Source organism: Lepisosteus oculatus, chromosome 12 (genome assembly GCF_040954835.1).
Source record: "Lepisosteus oculatus isolate fLepOcu1 chromosome 12, fLepOcu1.hap2, whole genome shotgun sequence".
Classification (NCBI taxonomy): domain Eukaryota; kingdom Metazoa; phylum Chordata; class Actinopteri; order Semionotiformes; family Lepisosteidae; genus Lepisosteus; species Lepisosteus oculatus.
Genome location: NC_090707.1, coordinates 21,054,674 through 21,074,331, shown reverse-complemented (window position 1 = coordinate 21,074,331; position 19,658 = coordinate 21,054,674). Strand labels below are relative to the sequence as shown.

Genomic DNA, 19,658 nt, shown 5'->3' with positions numbered 1-19,658 from the left:
GCTGCTCTTGGCTGCGTGGTGACTCATCATTGATGAGTCCCAAGTGATGACCCAACAAAACATTTTTTGTTTTTTTTTTATCTTTGCTGACCCTTTTGAACGAATGATGAGTCATCACATAATTCATCAAGACAGCTTTGGCAGGCTGGTGTTACTGCTCCCAAGAAGGTGGTTGCCCTGCGCTGAAAGCCCCCCACGTTCCAGTGGACACAAGTGGAGACTACATTGATAGGCTTTAAAAACAAGAATAGGAGGCACCTCTTTACCCAAAGGGTTGTAAGAGCATGGAACAAATTACCCTGCTATGTGGGGGAAGCCAGTGGCATGGCTTCCTTCAAAAAATGGCTGGGAGAGAGTCTCAGATCAATTACGTACTAACTACAGAATGAGCGAGAAGGGCAAAATGACCTTCTCTTGTGTGTATCCTTTATTATGTTCTTATTCCCACCTCTGGTATGAGTGGGCCCTTTCCTTTCTTGATGTTGTCAATTGGGAGCCTTCCATTGCTGGTCCTGGGGGCTGGAGAGGGGACTGTCAGAGGCTGGGGAGCAGGAGCAGATGCCTGTAAAGCACTGCTGAGCTTATCCATGAATACCACTCTGATGATTTTTGGGGTCCTCTTTAGTTTGGGGAGGGGAAGAGATTGTCCCATGGAGCAGGGTGGTGGTTTAGAAGGATGTGGAGGAATCATATGCTGGTAAGGGGAGATTTCAGCGATGCAGAGAAATGTGATTGTTTCTTTCGGCTGCATCGTAATAGTACACTATTTTTGTTCCCTATTAAAAAGATCAAAATTCTAATGAAAAGGTAGTTCTGAAACAGTGAAATCTGTCTGAGGTAGTGGAAGTCCCCATGGTCTAGAGAGACCACAGGCAACAAATTCAGCAGAAAGGCTTCTCAGGAAAGATATCATGTTAAAATAAGAAAGACTACAGACATGTAATAGGCTACAAAAAGGAGAAAAGCTCCTGTAAAGCTGTCAGAGCTATGAATGTTTTGAGTCTATATTATATTTCATAAAACTCTTTGTGATTGACTCACTTTGAACAATAATGAGTTCAACTAGTTAATCTTACAGTGTATGCACACACAGGAAACTATAGACTATAGACTGATACAAAAAAAGATTTCTAAAGAAATTACACAATGCCTTCTCAGGATGCCCCGATGCATCAAACATCTAGAGAACTAGGAAGCAGGATATTCAGTTACTTCCATTCAACTCCCTCTTTCACCCCACAAAAAGTTAAATGGGTCTTATTCTAAGATGTTATGCAACGATGCCAATTATTCAATTCCTTGAATCTATTGTGTCATTAGTTTACCACAGTACCAAATATGTGTTCACTCATTAAACTGAATGAATAAGCCTAGTATTGTCAGAGAGGTGTTATAATATCAAATCATGGCCTTACAAATGGCAGACATCAGACATCATCAGGCAGAGATTTTGAAGTGGTGTCCTTTCTTTACCTCAGGAGAAGGTAGCCTATTGGGAATTTTGCCATCCAGGATGGTTTTCAACAGCTTGTCGCCGAGAATGCTGTTGAGGTGTTGGGCCATGACTCTCTGTTGCTCAACACTGCAGTGGTTTTCAATGGACAGGATGACCGGGTACTCTGATACCTGGAGGGGGGAGGGAAGGGGCATTAACAATTAAAGATGGAGTATTATCAGGGGAGAAAGACAATACCATTCATCCACCACTGGGTTCCATTCAGGCAGACAGCCGTGCAGGGTCTGAGGTCACTATCGCATTGCATGTGGTGACACACACGTGTGATCTTGACAACAGTTTTGCATATAATGCTAGGAGAAGATAATGCATCTCCTTTATCATTATTAAGTGTAGAAATAGAGATAGTGAAAGTGTACATGTGCACGTATAATCTCTGTCCTTTTTTCACGGAGGTGCAATGCAAAGTATCACAAAAAGGCCAAATCCGCCATATGGGTAGATTGGAATTTTAATATGTAGACCGATTGTTTAGTTTCCTGATGGCAGAAATTAAACTTCACAATAACCACAGATTCTCCATATAACAGAGCCATTATATAATAGCTCAGAGAAGACACAAGTCGTAATCCCTGGAAAGGAATATTTCTGGATGCTTTTGTGGAGCCTCGGGTTGTTGTGCAGGTGTGCCTGGTGCTTTTTGAAACACGTACCCTGAAGGCGTATTTGTTGAGAGCGTGGATGACATCTTTGAAGAAGATTTTGGAGGTCAAGGTGTGGCCGTGGTAGACAATGGGCTCCCCATTGGGACCATCCCAGCAATCCACCTCCACACAGCGGCATCCCCTCTTGAGAGCCCTGGAGGGATTGCACACTGTAATTCATAGCTGCAGCAGGAGTGGATACTCTGAGAAAAGCAGCTCAACACCAGTACTAGCAATTGCATATGACAGCAATACATATGACAGCATTTACTTCCCTGCTTATTTAAACCAATACCAAAACTGCTGAAGAGTAAGAATTATCAGGGTTCATCAGGGTTGGAAATTGTAAGAAAATATGAATGGGCTGTAAAATAAATCTTATTTATTTCCTTCATTTTACTAAATAAGTCAATTGAAAACAACTTCTGATTTACAATGTCAACTTGGAGAGTTGTTTATATATAACAGCTGGACATTTGAACCCAGAAAGCTCTGGGCGAGAGCCCTACGTGCTACTCCAAACTGCAATCAAAGATGAAAACAGTAAATCCCCAGTTTACAGATTACTGGGAAGGTCTGTTATTGCCAAATGTCCATTTTAAATAACCCTTTGAAATTCTAAAAAACTATTATATTATAATATATAACTATTGTAAGCGTATGTATATGCTTTCTGGATCTTTTGACTTATTTTTTAATAATTGCACAACACAGTCAATGAAAATTGTTCTTGTGCCTTTTCATCCTAAATATACCAGTTCTTTATTTCATGTGTTATAAATATACTGTATACAATTCGCTGAAGTATACAAAACACAAATAACACCGTAGTTTGGAAGCAACTGAACTACCCCTATGAAGCACCATTGATATTCATGAATTTCAAACCTGTGTAATATTTATTTTATTGTTGTTTTGTTATTGATGTATTTTATTACATATTGTACAAAATACAAACAACACACTTTGTAAGCAATTTCCTACACCAATTAACCTGTACTTTGCTCATTATTACAGGGAATGTCTGGTATTTCTGATTTTACTGGCAAAATATCCCATAAGCAGATAAAGCACAGTTAAAATATTAAATGTTAAAGCACAGTTCTTTAAACTGAAGGGGTATTGGTTAGAACCTGGTCTTAGTCTGAACTTCAATCAGACAGGTTGAAGGCTCAAATCCTGTATGACATGCTACTGTTGTTTTTTTTTTTAATGAGCAAGGTGCTTGTCTCAAAACAATCCAATAAATGCACTGCTGTACAAAATGGTATGCTCCAGTTTGTCATTGTAAATGAAAATGTGTTCCCAGTTGACTTATGCTTCTGGTTAAATGACATTTTAATGTTACCTAATGTAATTTACTGTTTTGCTACTTTGCTGCTACCTAACATGGAAACCTTGACTGGGCTGATATCAGTGTTGCATTTCTTTTAGATTGCTTTTTCCATGCATTCATATTCTAACCACTTCTTCCAAGTCAGGGTTGTGGGGTGCCAGCAAGCAATGGGCGCAAGGCAGGGTATACTTTGGATGGGGCACCACTCCATCACAGGGCAGATACGCACATACAGTACCCACACCATAAGCCAATTAATTTGCCAGTATGTCTTTGGACTGTGGGAGGAAACCAGAGCACCAGGAAGAAACCCCCGCAAACAGGGGGAGAACATACAAACTCCACACAGATAGCACCCCAGGTCCAGAATCACATCCGGGTTCCCAGCACTGCGAGGCAGTAATCCTAACCGCTGCGCCACTGTGCCTATCCAAGTTTGCTTTTATCATATCATGAAAATGCCTTTTCTATCTTCCTCTGATGTGGCTCTTTTTGACACATCAAAGACTGGGAGTCATTGGGAGTCAGGGGTCTGGAGTCAGGAGTCTCACTGGAGTCAGGAGTCTGAGCACCAGACAACATAACCCCCTCTAGGGAGAGGATTGTGACCATAGATACAAGGTCAGGCTAAAATATGGTTTCTTATTAATTTTTTTACTGCTTATCTGCCTATTGCTCTTGTTCAAAATTAGTATTATAATTATTTACTATTATCATCATTACTTATACTTATTACAAATTCAGAAAATCATGCACAAAACTAATCTCCAGGATTAAATATCAGAGCCACAGATTACTTAACAAAGAAAAAAAGAAAGATATTTTCTGCCATTTGTTTTCCATCATTGTCCTCTTATTAACAGAAGTCTTTCCTCTGAGAATGAATAGGTTACAAGGTCATTTTTTACTAAAAATCTCATTTTATAGTACAAAGAGTAATAGCTTATGCTGCTAATAATTCCTAAATTCAACAGCTTCTAAAAACAACATCCAGCTTGCAAATATCAAAAAGAAATGAAGGTTCCTTATGGGGGAAAAAGTACTATTGTCAAAACATCTCTTAAATTGATAAAATCTCGCTCTTGATCAAAATCCGATCCCACCTTTTGATTCTTTTCATTGCTTTACACTGGGATCAACATGGCCTAGAATATGATTCATAAATTCATAAAGGGTTGTCTTAAATTGTACCAATTTTTTTACTTCTTACGGCATATAAATGTCTAGTAGGATAGATGTTTGTTCATTTCTATCAAGCTGTACTGAGATCAGGAGAGGAGAAAAAAGTCTCCATTACATTTTTCTACATTTCCCATTGTAGCCACTGTTAAATTGTCAAGTTTTTATTTTATGTCCATTTGACATCTAGGTGTCATTAAAAACAAACCCAGAGGGGATGGGAAAGATGGAAAAGGGACATCAACATATCAGTCCAGGGTCACAGGGGAGTCAGAGCCTCTTCCAGTCAACAACAGGCTGGATTCAATACTGGATGCAACCTGGATCGGACACCAGTCCATCACAGGGCACACACAGACTCAAACATGCACTCACACCAGGGCCAATTTTCCAGAAGCCAATGCACCCTGTAGGTCTTTGGACTGTGGGAATTAACCAGAATGTCCTGAAGAATCCCACGTGAACTGAAGGAGAACATACAAACTCCACACAGATAGCACCCCAGGAAATGGGCCCAGAGCCCAAGCACTGTGAGGCAGCAGTGGTAACCTACTGTGCCACCACGCCACCTTAAATCTGTATCTTACAAGTCAAATCCCAAAGTGAATTCTTAGTTTTAAACATCCATGTTGCAACTTCTCTGTGGCAAATGGAAGAAAAATGAATAAGTCGACAGTATCACTATGGATCCTGGTGCTGAGTTGTCTGACTCTTCAGCATTTTTGTAGGAGCAAAAAAAGAATACTAAAAATTTACTAAAATGTATGCATGTTTATAAAACATACAAGCTGATTACAACTTTTGATTAAACCATCCACAGCCTTCTCAAGCAGATGTGTTAAAACAGATCATTGCCTTGTGTTGTATCTTCATCCATCATTAGCTGTGGGTCCTACCTGATGTAGCCTTCGACACTGCTGTGTCCACGAAGCTGGTCCTCAATCAGGTAGGTGTTGTGGGAAGAAGAGATAAAATAGTGGCAGAGGGGCTGGGTCATGTCCTGGTAGATCTGTTCATGGTGGGGGTTGAATATTGAGCCGTCTGGGGAGCACAGATACATGAGGAACCCATCGATGGACATAGCATGGAGCATCTTGGCTGTAAACCACAGAAGATCACATTCTCAGGGGCAATGCACAAATAAACTGGAAAGTGCATTTTTTACAAAGGCAATTCTTGCACAGGCCTGTTTTAAAGCAAAATGCAAAGTTATGCATTTAGCCTTAACATAAAAAAGGATTTCTGATCTTGTATGTATGATATACTTGGTGTATATAAGCTTGTGTTAATGTGAAGCTTGTATTTTTATCAGAGTAAACAGTGCCGTGGTACCAGTTTCTGAGGGCTCATAGCGTTCAATGAGCTCCATCGCGCGCTGGCGCGTATGGTCTCCCTCCAGCTGGTCCACCAGCAGGAACTCCTCCAAGTCAGTCAGGCTCAGCTTCTGTCCATCACTGGAGTACTCCTGAAAGAGGCGCAGCACATCCTCCCGCTGTGTCAGCATCTTGTAGAACAGCACAAACTCATCATCCTCCAGTGTGCCTGAGTGGGACTTGTCAGCCATCTACATGTAGGAAAACAGAACACAGCAGGTTTAATGGGACAACAAGACCCAGTGAGATGATGGAGCCATGTTTGCTGTGGTCCTTACTCTGAGTTTAAACGGACAGATTATAAAGACTTTTTACAAATATTGTCACTGTAAACAGAGTAATGACTTGCGCTACTTGTTAATGCCAAGCTAGTAACAATTTGACTGTTCCCTTTTTGTGACCTACTAAGAACCACTGCCAGCTTGCAAATATCAAATAGGAATGAAGGTTCCCAATGGAGGAAGAAGTTGTTGTGTCCAAAAAAAAACATGCTAAACTGATCACATATTGAGGTGTGCTGTCTTGTAGAAGGCAAGATCATTTGTTCTGTGTTGGCACCTTAAAAAGGCGAAGTGCGTGGTGTTCATTCATGTCCACATTCATCATCTTGAGCAGATCTTGCACTTCCTTAAAGTTCATTCGGCCGTCTTTGTTTTTATCAGCCTTCTGGAACCAGTCACAGATCCACCTGGGAAGCTGTTTAAGGAAAAACACCTACAATGTGGCCATCAGCCCAAATAGACTTCAATCCACCTTTTGTGACTTTCATTAGAGCTTTATCCTGCCTTGTGCCCAGTCCATGCCAGGATAGGCTCCAGCTCCTACATGACTCGGAGCTCGAAGAAGGATGGATAAATATTGACACTATCCTAAGTAGCCCCTCGAAACTCGTAATCAGCAAGACCTCTACGGAGGTTCTCTGTTTTCTCTTCCTGAAGGATACTGGTCGAGTTTCTCTCGCTGGCCCATGTTCTCCACGTTCTCAATCAGCTTTCGCATCCCCTTGATCCAGGACTGGGCCTCCTCTGGCGAGTCGGCCACCAGGTCTAGGTTGCCACGGCGACCGCGGAAGACCAGTGTGAAGCAGCGGTCTGGGGGGAACTCATCAGCAATGCTCTGCAGCACCTCAGACTGGTGCCCCTCCCGGACAGTTTCCACATCACATACAGAGACTAGGGTAGGGAGAATGGGAGAGAGAACAAGAAGAACTAATTAAAACCCATTAGACCCATTAGAGAAGGCAAGAAAGCATTTTCAAGGAAGATGGATAAGCAAGGAAGAGCAGTCATCAGTGGCAAATAAAAATAACTTCACAGCAGAATTAAGTCTCCAGATTTCTTCATGTAATGTAAGCAAGTGATCTAATAAATGATTATTTCTATAGAAAACATGGGTTATCTTTGTGTTTCATTCTGTGTCCACAAGAGCACACACTGCTCCTTTTGTGTTTTTTTTGCATTAGCCTTATTTTTAATAGTCATTTTCCAACTAAAAAAACTAGAACTGGAACATTTACTTCAATGCAAAAAATGTTGAGGTGACCAATGAAGAAACTGTGATACAGCTCTGTGTTCTTCCCTGCAGAGAAGGCCTTTGAAGCTAGAGGTACTCACAGGTGGAGTGATTGTTCCCTGCTTTCTTTGACTTGTACCAGATGTTCATGCAGTCCTCCTGCAGTTTGAAATAACGTTGTTTCTTCCAAGTGCGAGACTTAATCTTCCTCATCACTGTCCCCACAAGCATCGACTGTAGGTTATCATCCCCCTGTATACCTGCCATACCAGAGGAAAAAACAGCTGCAAGACTACAAGTCTACAGGCTGCTTTCATTTTAAACAGTGAAAACATTAACAACAGCATACAGTACATTTTGTTAATGTACATATTAAAACACATATCTCAGAACAGAAATTTTAGTGTACCAGTAGCATGTTTAGACCCATGAAAATCTGCTGTACACTAGCTGTACTGGGTAAAAAGAGTTTTATATAAAGCCCCATAAACAGCTATGATTGGAATGATCATTTAAGTATTATTAAATTATGTTTCCTTTTTCTGTGCACAAAGAAAGTTAATGAGTTTATTACACAACTTACGCAGATTGCATCGGGATGACGCCATCTGTTGCTTTGTCACACCTCTGGCATCTGCATACATATGTACCGAAAAAAGGACACGTTCTAAGAGGAAGTCTTAACATTTCTGTGATTTACATTGTTTAATATTTCATTAGATTTAATTGAAAAATAATAATTTTTCAAGAAGCTGCATGATATTAATGATCAATTAATGATTAATGAATAACTACTGAAAGGTTTAAGGGAGGTGTATTTGCAAGTGGGCCACAAAAGTCCAAATAAAGACAAACCGAGATCAATTACTGGGTAGGTAAGTAGTGTGGGCTCTCTGATTGAAAAATAACTGCTGGTCAGACCTAAGATTTCAATTCTTTTTTTTTTAAAGACGGAAGACTTTAGAATGTTTTACAGATGTGCGTCTAGTTCTGCCCTGTGTTCCCTGTAGTCAGCAGGATTTCTTTAAGACTGAACATTGGGCACTATGTAAGCTCAGGGCATGTTCTGCTGGGCTCAGCTGTCTTTGTGTCCAGCTCCAGGTCGCTGCAATAATGCAGTGATTAAGGAATCTGTGCTCACGGCTGAGGGTGTGTTTATCGCTCCCACAGAGAGGACATTCTATAGACACAGAGTCTCTATTGACTGCATTGCACCAGCTCTGTGGAATGTGCACTGCCAATAGAAATACAAAGCCAGGCTGTTGCTTTGCTGCTTTGGTTTATTTTTTCCTAGCTCTCAAAATGATGCGTTGTCTGATGCTTTATCTCCTGACTTTATGAAACAGTGCAGACCAAGAGGAATGCAATCTCTGCAGATGCTAATCTTTGCTGTGGTTTAGTTACACAGTCTATAGATGAGAAAAATAAGTGACTTGTTTATAATTTTAGACTCTGTTGTGTAGCTTGAAAGACAAATAAAGGAAGAATACGCTGCAACTGAGAAATTAAACAGATTTTCTTAATACTTGTTATACCTTAATTTAATTGACTCTGATTTATAACTTGATTTTATAAAGTCATGTTATTTAATTAATAAAATATCTCGCTCTTGCACTCACAGTAACACAGCATATGCACCAAAGCCTGTAGCATTCACTATAAATTACTTAGCTAGTCTTAAACATGGTGCCCTTTTTATTTTTTGAGCCTGAATAATACTGCCTCATCAGCAAGTTGAAACAAGAGAAAGGACAATATTGTACTGTCTATGTGACCCATGCTTGCTCTACCAGAACTAAAGGCAGATTAGGCAGCTTTAACCACAGCTCTTTTTCTGTTTAAATCTTCTCTGGCAATCTGTGCTGAATTAGTAGGTCTTCATGTAAATTGGTTGTAATTTTTCTACATAGTGTCTGACATTATGTCTGGGGAAAGGGGAATTTAATCTTTCGTACAGGAAATATTGACAGTCAAAGTGTAGGAATCCTGTCACAGGATTCACAGCATCACATACTATGTCTCAAAGAGATCTCCGCCAATATAAAAGACTGGGAAAAAAAAATGATTAATGTTAATGTATTAATAATGTTCAATCTAGCTCTCTGATAAATGTATGTTTCTTATACAAATAGAAAAAATTATCTCTGTCTGCATCCTCATCAAAATGGATCTTACATTCACATATTTAATTTAACAGTTACAAATTAGAAACACAACACAGCAGTTGTTCTAAAACATACTACTGATTTGGAAGGAAACAACCCTACAGCAAAGTAAAAACTAGCCCTTAATAACAAACCTCAGGTGGTTTGTGGAGCCTGTGTTAAAATAATGTAATAATTTTAGCACCTTCGCTTTACAGGAGAAGCAGCACACATTTAAATTATAACAACACATATTAGTTTAAAGAAAAGTGAATACTGTGGCAACAAAGCAAAACAGAGAGTTCATTCATTAAGTGTTCACTGTCCAAGATAAGCCTGCCGCAGGATGAAGTGCAGAATTTTCATGTTATCTCCGAGCTCTTGTTAGGAGAATGAATTAGTATATCAAATAGTATAATATCAAATAGTATAATATAGTATATGAATTAGTATATCAAAAGTTCAAAAATGGCAGTACTTCAAAATGAGAGTTAATTTAACACAGTACTAGATGTTCTTGGATACATTGAACAGTGTAGTCCCGGTGAAGGGCTAACTCCCACTGGATTTCTTGAGAGCTGTGTAAAAACCACTCTTTGGGATCACCTCTTTGGGATGAAAAGTGCAATATGAAGACAGTGATGATTTACTATTCTACCACAGCTGAATCTCAGTGGCTTGCCTAGTTGCTGAGTCATTTACACTATATTCACGAGAAATACCCTGAGAACAGAAGGGGTGATAATACATGAAGTCCACACATCCATCTGTAAACATCCACCAGTAGCCCTAATATTTTATTGTTATGAAAAAAAGGTTACCTGCTAGACTGACAATATTTTTGCTGCTTGAAAATCCCTTTCTTGCATGACTGTCTTTTAGTAGTTGTCTGTGTCCAATTGCCAGGTACTAAAGTACAGAAATGATTGAATACTCACCAGACTGAAGCACATCTCTGAGCGGAGGCCAGCCGGCTGCGCGGTGCTCTATAGACAGGGTTCCTCCCAGGCGAGCCCGCACAGCCTCAGCCCTGCCTGCCAACGTGCATACTACCCTGCACGTTCCAACTGAGTGAGAGCGAGCAGGAGAGAGAAAACTGATCGTCCTGAGACAACAGCACCTCCACCCCTCTTTCTCCCTCCCTCTCACTCACTCTCTTACTCTCTTGCTACAGGATGCTCCTCAGTCTCCCGCCTGTCATTCTTTATCTGTCTCTCCACTTTTGCCTTTAACTCTCTTCTTTTTCTAGCTCAATCCAAGAAAACTGCCAGCAGGGAGGATTTCACTGTCTCCAAATGAGTGCAAATTACTACAAATGGCCACTGAAAAGCTTTCTGGCCTGGGCAGTCCCAGATCTTTGTGCTGTTTGGTAAATTTCGCAGCCCAAGCAGAAATGTATATTGTAGTGTTATTCGAAAGACTAAGGCAGAATACTGATAATGAAGGGAAAGTCTTTACTACTATATTCATTAAAGATAATATGATGAGACAATATTGATTATATAATTTTTTATTTCGTTATATTAAATAACACTGTCTACTGACTGTCACGGTGGAGTGGCAGCTCGTACTGCTGGCTCTTGGGTTCTGGGTTCCATTACAGGCTAGAGTGTGTTGCATGTGGAAATCATATACAATCTCTCTTTAATGTGGGTTTTCACAAGGTGCTCCAGTTTCCCCCCCTTTCCAGTGACATACTGAGGTCAGTTAATTGGGGTGTTGTCCCACTTTGTGCCCTGTGTCTGCTGGGTCAGCTCTAGCTTACTGTAACCCTCTTTGGAATTCATTTTGGATAAATGGAGTATTTTAGAATTGCCACTGCACCCTTTTGGATTGGTTATGTTCAACAGTCTAACACCTGAGCAAAGAAAAACATAAAATATTCATCCCTAACCACTGGTTCAATTATCCTTCCACCTCTGCTTTCCCCAGTTCCCCCACTGCTTTCCACATCTACAACAGAAAGTTTGGTTGTATACTTGTAAAAACTTGCACATTGTTTATTGTTTGTTTGTACATTGTCTTGATGCACTGTTTGCACTTTGTTTTGTTTTTTACACTTGTTTTACAATCGAGAGACTTTCTGTAAGTAAGAATTCCATTGTACCAGTACCGGTTACAAATGGCAATAAAGTTCAAGTTCAAGTTCAAAAGTTACACAATTATGATTAGCATTAATGAATGTCAAAGAAAGAAAATGGACAGGGAGATCTTGTTCACAGTCCTGAGGTATGGATAGAGGGATGCTGATTATGATAAGGAATACTTACAAAAGTTTCTTAAAGAAACTACACCTCCTTGTATCAGCTTGATTTTACCATGACTGTTAATAAAGCAATAGGTGCTGTGTTTCCCCCATGACTCAGTCAAACGTACTAGTAGTATACCGCACCGCTTGTTGTAAATAATCCGATCTACTCAAATTTAAACAAAATTGTAATTTTTCACCTCTCCATCTGATCTGCTGTTAGGTGATTCTCTTGCCACATAACGTCTACTGCGCTTCACCCAGGTAAATGCTGCGATGGGTGAGGGACATCCTCTACCGTATGTGAAGTGCTATTGGATATTTAGGGTTGAAAGGCATTATACAAATGAAAACAATTAATAATTTAAAGTACTCCAATGTCATCAGAAAGTAAAGTAGAGTTGGTCAAAAAATTATTTTGGAAAGGCTGACTATAAACAGGGAACTTAATGTATTATGTGCAGAATATGATATAACCAGCTTTGTTCTTGTTACAATTGTTACAAATCTTGGACACAGAGCTTGTACTGTGTGCTCTTTTTTTCATCAAACATCTGATGTTGAAAGATTGCCTAAGCAAATTACACCATGGCTAAAAGAACAAAACGTACTATAAAGTGTCTGCCACCTGATCCTTTATCTACATCTTTCTCTCAGTTCCTCACTCTTCCAGCAGGTGCAGTGTTGAGTGTAATTTCAGGAACTGCAACTTTCATCCCCAGCTGTTCCAGTAACTTCCTTCTTGTCACACATGTAAGTGCCATGAGGCTAGGAAGGTAACAGGCGTGTACTGGAGAGATTGTTTTGTCAGCTTCAGTTAGAGTACGTACTGTTTTCCAACAGAGATGAGCTTTATCATTTGATGAAGACTGTTGATATCAGTACAGATTCTCGCTCTTGTGACTTATCTCTTTAACCTTATTTTTTTAAATTTGCATCCATAGTCACGGACAGTATTCCTGGATCATATTATAGGCAAAAGGTGTATCAGTCATCAGAATCATGTTCCTAAAAAATAATACTTTGGAGATTGACAGGAAATGCCATAGTGTATGCTTTCCTGGACAAAAAAAACAAACAGAAGGATATCAACTTTAACATCTACCCATCTGTTTTCTAACCCCTTCATCCAATTTAGGATCACCGGAGCCTACTGGACACAAGGCAGGATTCTCCCTGGATGGGATGCCCATCCATGACAGCACACACCCAGACACAGATAGCACACACTCACACCAGGGCCAAATTTCCCAGAAGCCAATTAATCAACTAGTATGTCTTTGGACTATGGGATGAAAGCAGAGCACTCAAAAGAAAGAAAGACTAACACAGGGAGAACAGACCAACTCCATACAGAAAACCCTGGAAATTTCACCCAGGGCTCTTGTACTCAGGCACGAATGCTGACCACTGCACCATCATGTCACCCATCACTTAAAATTTTCATTATTTTCCTCCCTGCTATTAATTTCTTAATTGATATGCAAATCTGTTTCCATTCTACAGATTACATATGTCGTTGAAGAATATGACATTTACTTGTTAATATGTCACAAATTATGCATATTTGAGAAATTAATTTGAGGAATTGTCTATCCACAATGAGTATATTGTAAAGGATTATAATCAATATTTGTTATACATCTTATTACTAAAGGCCGCGGAGCTTACAAGCAATACCTGGCTTTTTTTGGGAAAGGATCTTTTAATGTGCATACACACTAAAAAAATGCAATAGATTATCTTGACTATCTGGTGTTTCAAACATGTTTCATCAGATGGCAAACAAAAGAAGAAAAAGATTTTCGCGATTAGCACTATTGTACTTGAATACATATATCATCCCAATAACAAATTCTGAGACAATTCAAATGCTAAGCATCCAGAAAGTGAAATGCAATTCAAAAGATTTTTTTTTTCTGAATGACTTGCTGATTCACAGAAAAGCACAGGATTTCAGGTGGAAGTGTTCCAAACTGCATGTTGTTTTAAAAGAACACGTTACAAATACAAACTTTTTGAGATGCAGGTATATCCAGACTAGTGCATAACTTCAGTATATTTTCCTGTTTTGTAAAACTAAAGATTGTTAAGGTATTTTGAAGTTTAGAGTTCACTTTGTGCTGTAGCTTACAATTCCATTATGGTAATTAGGCATGTTCTTTTAATCCAACTGCATATTGAAAAAAAACATTGCTGTAACTACTGTACATTTACAGTAAATGTAATTTTCTGGATTCTGCACAGTATGCCTCCATAATTCAGTTCTAAGAAAGAGAAGGAGATATACAGTCAATGTTTTGCAGCTGAGATAGATATCTGTCTGAGTATGCATCCATAATTCAGTTCTGAGAAAGAGAAGGAGATGTAGAGCCAATGTCTTGCAGCTGAGATAGATATCTGTCTGAGTGCACATGAGAAAAGAGGTGAAGATTAGCAACAACATATTAATCTCGGTGACACTGCCTTTGTCAGTAGAGATGGTAAAATATAAATTGATTTTATTTACAAATGAGGTAATGCAGATCATTAATGGATTTTGGGATATTCCGGTTACTGTATTTTTCAAATGCACACTAACACCCACTGTGGTATGTGTTAGGATTGTAGAGGACAGAAAAAAAATCCTGCAACTTTCATTCAGTTCTGTATTGACCAATCTGGTGCAAGTAAGGGAGTTTAGAATGTAACTCCTTCTGTTTCATTATTCTGGCCTCCCTCCAGTTTAGTCCCTCTGAACCATAGTACTGCTACCAGACCATAGTACAGTACTGAATGCCTCTGTGCACTTTCTGACAGTACCTTCTTAAATTACTAAGCTGTTGCAATGAAACATTTATCAGTCCAGTTAACTAGCTTGTGCAATATAAAGAAAAAACAGAGAGGGAGATGAAAATGAAAGCATTAATCTAATTAAAAAGGCCCATTAGTTTGGCCGAGAGCCCTGCCTCACTCGCTCTCAATGCTCACATTCTGTTAGAAGAAAGCAAAGCACCTAAAATGAGGGGGGATTCGCATCTGTTTTATTTAATTATTTTTTTTCTTTTTTGGAGTTTTCCCCTCTGTACTCTCCTCAGGTTTCTCTGTGTTAATAATGTAAGGCTATGGCTCAGCTTTCCAGCTCAGCTTTCAACTGGAGAGACCTTGGCTGAGGCCAGGATCTCTCAGTCTCCTCATTTACATAGACCCAGCTTGGAGCGCCTCCATCATGAAACATTTCCGCAGGCCCACTTGATAGACAAGACTGCAGTCCTGATTTATTTTGCGTCCTTGGTTTTGAATAAACTGAAAGAACCTGCTTTCCATTAAATACAAGAGTGAATGTTTCAAAACAAAAACCTCCATAATATTTATTTATGGTTTATTAAATAAGGAAAATTACAGGTCAGAGCAATTCAAACAAAATGGTTCACTCAATTATTGGCCATCATCATTGATTGTCTACTATCTGTTATGATTCTGCAAATTACAATTCATATATTGAGCCAGTTATAAAAGTTATTTGCAATGTTATTCTACAAAAATTTGAGATAATGTGAACTGTGTTTTAATAGGGAGATCTTAGGAGTTACCAATTATCTTAGAGAGGCACAATTAAGCAGCTTTCATAGGTTACCCTTGAAACATCAAATACTAAAGACATGGAATATATGTGATATTTGATCAATATGCTGAGTTAATTGGTTTGATTAAGCCAGGAATAGCCAGTTGTGATTCTCAAAGAGCTTTCGGGGAGTACTGATTTTCCTTTCAAGTGATTTCTACGCAAACTACTGTACGCTGCCTTGCCAATGCTTTCACCCCTTACTCCAATAACATTACATCCATCTGTTTCCTAACCTTGTTATCCAATACGGGGTCACGGGGAATGCTGGATACGTGCAGCGCACACTCAAACACAAACACAGACACGCACACTTAGCCTTGGACCAATTTTCCCAGAAACCAATTGACCTTCCAGTATGTTTTTGCACCGTGGGAGGAAACTGAAACACCAGGAGGAAACCCGTGCGAACACTGGGAGAATCAGGCAGTTAGCACGCCAGGGCCTCAGTGCTTGAAGGCAACAATGCCAACCATTGCACCACCGTGCCACCCTGATAATGTTACATTTTGATGTATTACAATGTATACATATTTGGTCAAATGATCGTTTTTGTGTCATAACTATAATGCTAAAACCGAACAGGCTCAATGCCAGCAAACCCTGCAAACTGACCTGTTGATTTAGTTGATGTGAAGGAGAAGACCCAACACCTGTTGGGTTTTGTTCTAGCCAGGTTCTCAGCTGAATCCTTCATTGGCTTACAAATGGGATTCGTTTGACCTTTTTGATAGCTTTTCAGCTGGTAAACATGTTGGAGGTTGCCTTTAAATTATTGCCCTTCACACATTCCCTTTCCAACAGAAATAAAATTGTACATATTCCAATCAAGTACCTTTTGAATTCAGTTCAGGCTTACATGAGGCCTTAAATAAAACCAGCATGTGTGTTCACCTCCAGGAGCAGAACTGGGAGCCCCTGCTCTAGTTCACTCTGTATATATTCACTTTCTGATATGTATATTAGCTGCATTTTCCGATTACTCAGTTGTGTGCTGTTTCCAATCCAAGCCTGAAAGCACAGAAGCTTCCTGGCAGTTTCTCTTCCACATAAGAGCATTGATCAGTTTAAACCACATACAAGCAGCGCTGATTGATTTTGGTCTTGTCAGGAATGGAAGGGCTTGAACTGAACTTGCATTTGCTTTCTGCTTAAGTACGCTGAATCAATTGCCAGGGACCACCACACATCTCTGCATTAATTTATGTCTGCGAAAAGATCAATTAAATTTCAGAGTAATTTATCTGCCAGTAAAAGTTTTTTGCTTGGCTTAATGCATAGAGGTAGCAGCTCATCTGTATACATGTCAGAAAGGTTTGTGCAAAGGTATGACAACTATAGCCTAATTCTGAATGTTAAAAAAAAAACAAAAGAAATAGTGTTTGATCCCAGAGCAGTTGGTGATCACTCACATGTAGTAATCCACAATGAATGTGTCACTCAGGTTGATTCATATAAGTACTTAGGTGCACACATAGACAGTAACCTGTGCTGGACTACTCATGTTGTGAGTGTTATATTATATTTATAGTGAAGACTAAGAGTGTTTGGGGTTCGACAGGAAGTAATGCTACTCTTTTACCATGCTGTAATCGAGAGCATTATCGGATATGGTATTACAGTGTGGTTTGGTAATCTATCAGTTCATTTAAAATCGCAAATTACCTGCCTCAACCAGACAGCTTCGAAGGTCATGGGAGTGAAACGGCACCCCTCCCTGCAGACAATCTTTGAAAAATCCCTAATCAAACAGGCAGGAAAAATTATATCAGATCCTTCCCACATCCTCAACTCTGAATATCAACTTCTTTCTTCTGGCAAACATTTTAGGGTTCCCAAATGTAAGTCAAACAGATACAAACATTCCTTGGTTCCACTATCCATTAAAGCTGTCAACGCAAATGTCAAGGATACATTTTTTTTTTACTTTTACAACCCACTTGAGTGCAATATGTTTTGTGATGTGTTATAAATGTTGCATATTGTTATGTGTTATACATATAGTGCAATAGAGAAATGTGCAATTTTTTTCTTTTCTTTTGTAATAGAATAATGTGCAATGTTTTTCTTTACTTCTTCTTTTTTTTGGTTGCATTCTATTTAAATGTACAGAAGTGTTGTATGTCCATGAAAAAATTCCCCAAGGGACAATAAAATCTCTTATACAATAAAACATTTTTTATGTACTGTGTATTCTTGTTAAGGGCTTGGGATTCAAAAGAATATGAGTATAGTACAAACCACTATTGAGTTCATGAACCATTTAATGAAATTAGGAGGGAATATAACTTAAATTTATTTGAGAACCTAACAAAAGAGGATAAAGGAATTACTGTAGGTCTTTACCAATAATACAATATTTAGAGCTTGCTTTTATCACTTAAGTGTAGATTTCACAAAACTGATAATTTTCTTTCTATTGAATTCACTGGAACAAAATGAATGCAGGATGAATATAAAATTATGGCTGCATTTTAATTTGGAGTGTTTCTTTCTGCAAAAAATACTAAAAAGTCCTGATGCTACCCTTTCTTTGCTGTGCTATGGAGTTACAAAATAATTCACTTTTGATCTTAATGAGAAGATATTCTTATGGGCTTATTTCAGGACTTGCAAGCTCAAAACACCTTACCTGGCTCATTTTATGTGTTTACTTACAGTGAAGTGCAGGATGTGCAGTGTACAGTAGGCCTGCAGTATGCTTGGGAGGTTAGGCTGTCTAAACAATGTGTAATCTGCTGCACTTCAGACAGGGCAAAACAAGGGGATTGGCTTCCTCTGTGCTTCCCTTAGACTTCATACAAACCTTTAGCAGGTGGTACTGTTTGGAAAATGAAGCGGAATGTTACAGGTGAATACATTTCCTGTGACCACATTTGGAACAACATAAATTTGGTGTCCAAAAATCCTCACCATCAAATGATTCACTTAAATTTCCTTTGCAAAACATACCTGACTGTCCATGTTGTTAGCAGTCCTTGGTTGGAAACTTGGAAAGGGGTAGAGAAATAATAATAATAATTGCTTACACTTATATAGCGCTTTTCTGGAAATAATAAATTATCCTTAAATAAATGAAATCTGCACTTTTTACACAAGAAATAAATCAGATAAATCTAAAACATAATAATAATCATAATTGCTTACACTTACATAGTGCTTTTCTGGACACTCCACTCAAAGCACAGGTAATGAGGACTTCCTTCCACCACCACCACCAATGTGCAGCATCCACCTGGTACTCAGTGGGGAGGAGAGGAGAGTAATGAAGCCAATTCATAGATGGGGTTTATTAGGAGGCCACGATTGGTAAGGGCCAATGGGAAATTTTGCCCAGGACACTATTTACAAGAAACGCCCTGGGATTTTTAATGACCACTGAGAGTCAGGACTTCGGTTTTACTTCTCATCCGAAGGACGGCGCCTGTTTATAGTATAGTGTCCCCGTCACTATACTGGGGCATTAGGACCCACATAGACCACAGGGTGAGCGCCCCCTGCTGGCCCCACTAACAGCAGCAACCTTAGTTTTTCCCAAGAGGTCTCCCATCTAGGTACTGACCAGGCTCACACCTGCTTAGCTTCAGTGGGCTGCTAGTTGTGAGTTGCAGGGTGATACGGTTGCTGGCAAATGTTATATTATGTTTCTATTCAACCCAAGTGACTGTGTAGCACCTTCCTTGTTGCTCTTAAAAAAATTAAACTCTAGAAAGTTCTGGGTGGTGTGGTGGCATAGTGGTTTGCATTGCTGCTTTGCAGCACTGAGGTCCTGAGTATAATTTCTGGGGCACTATTGGCACAGTGTTTCTATGTTCACCCATGTTCACGTGGCTTTACCTAGGTGCTCCAATTTCCTCCAATACTCCAAAGACATACTGGTAGGTTAATTGGATACCAATGGTTAAAACTGACCCTGGTGTAAGTGTGTGCATCATCTGTGTGTCTTGCGATGGACTGGTGTCCTGTCCTGGACTGGCTCCAGCTCCCCTGTGACCTTTATCAGACAACACACTTAGAAAATGGATCAACGGAGATCAAATTGTATGAAACCCTTGTAAGAATAAATGTTGTATGTAAAGGTGTCACTTTAAAAAAAAGGTAC

At 39.3% G+C, this 19,658-nt stretch overlaps 1 protein-coding gene across 4 annotated transcripts in view; it reads right to left on the bottom strand.

Moving 5' to 3' along the window:
• plcd4a (phospholipase C, delta 4a) overlaps nt 1–19,636 on the bottom strand; it is a 30,414-nt gene extending 10,778 nt beyond the window's left edge. The window contains exons 1-11 of one of the 4 annotated variants that reach the window (XM_069196242.1): nt 18,710–18,795; nt 18,509–18,545; nt 17,222–17,297; nt 8,144–8,194; nt 7,662–7,820; nt 6,992–7,220; nt 6,607–6,736; nt 6,008–6,239; nt 5,572–5,773; nt 2,170–2,314; nt 1,474–1,626 (exon numbers count right to left, since the gene is read on the bottom strand). In XM_069196242.1, the coding sequence (XP_069052343.1) occupies nt 1,474–1,626; nt 2,170–2,314; nt 5,572–5,773; nt 6,008–6,239; nt 6,607–6,736; nt 6,992–7,220; nt 7,662–7,820; nt 8,144–8,194; nt 17,222–17,297; nt 18,509–18,520 (1,389 nt within the window). In that variant the 5' untranslated portion in view covers nt 18,521–18,545; nt 18,710–18,795. Of the gene's footprint in view, nt 1–1,473; nt 1,627–2,169; nt 2,315–5,571; nt 5,774–6,007; nt 6,240–6,606; nt 6,737–6,991; nt 7,221–7,661; nt 7,821–8,143; nt 8,195–10,642; nt 10,728–17,221; nt 17,298–18,508; nt 18,546–18,709 lie in introns of those variants that run through there. The other 3 variants (XM_015359091.2, XM_015359092.2, XM_069196243.1) reach the window with 3 other exon arrangements.
• Between the last annotated feature and the right edge of the window lie 22 nt (nt 19,637–19,658).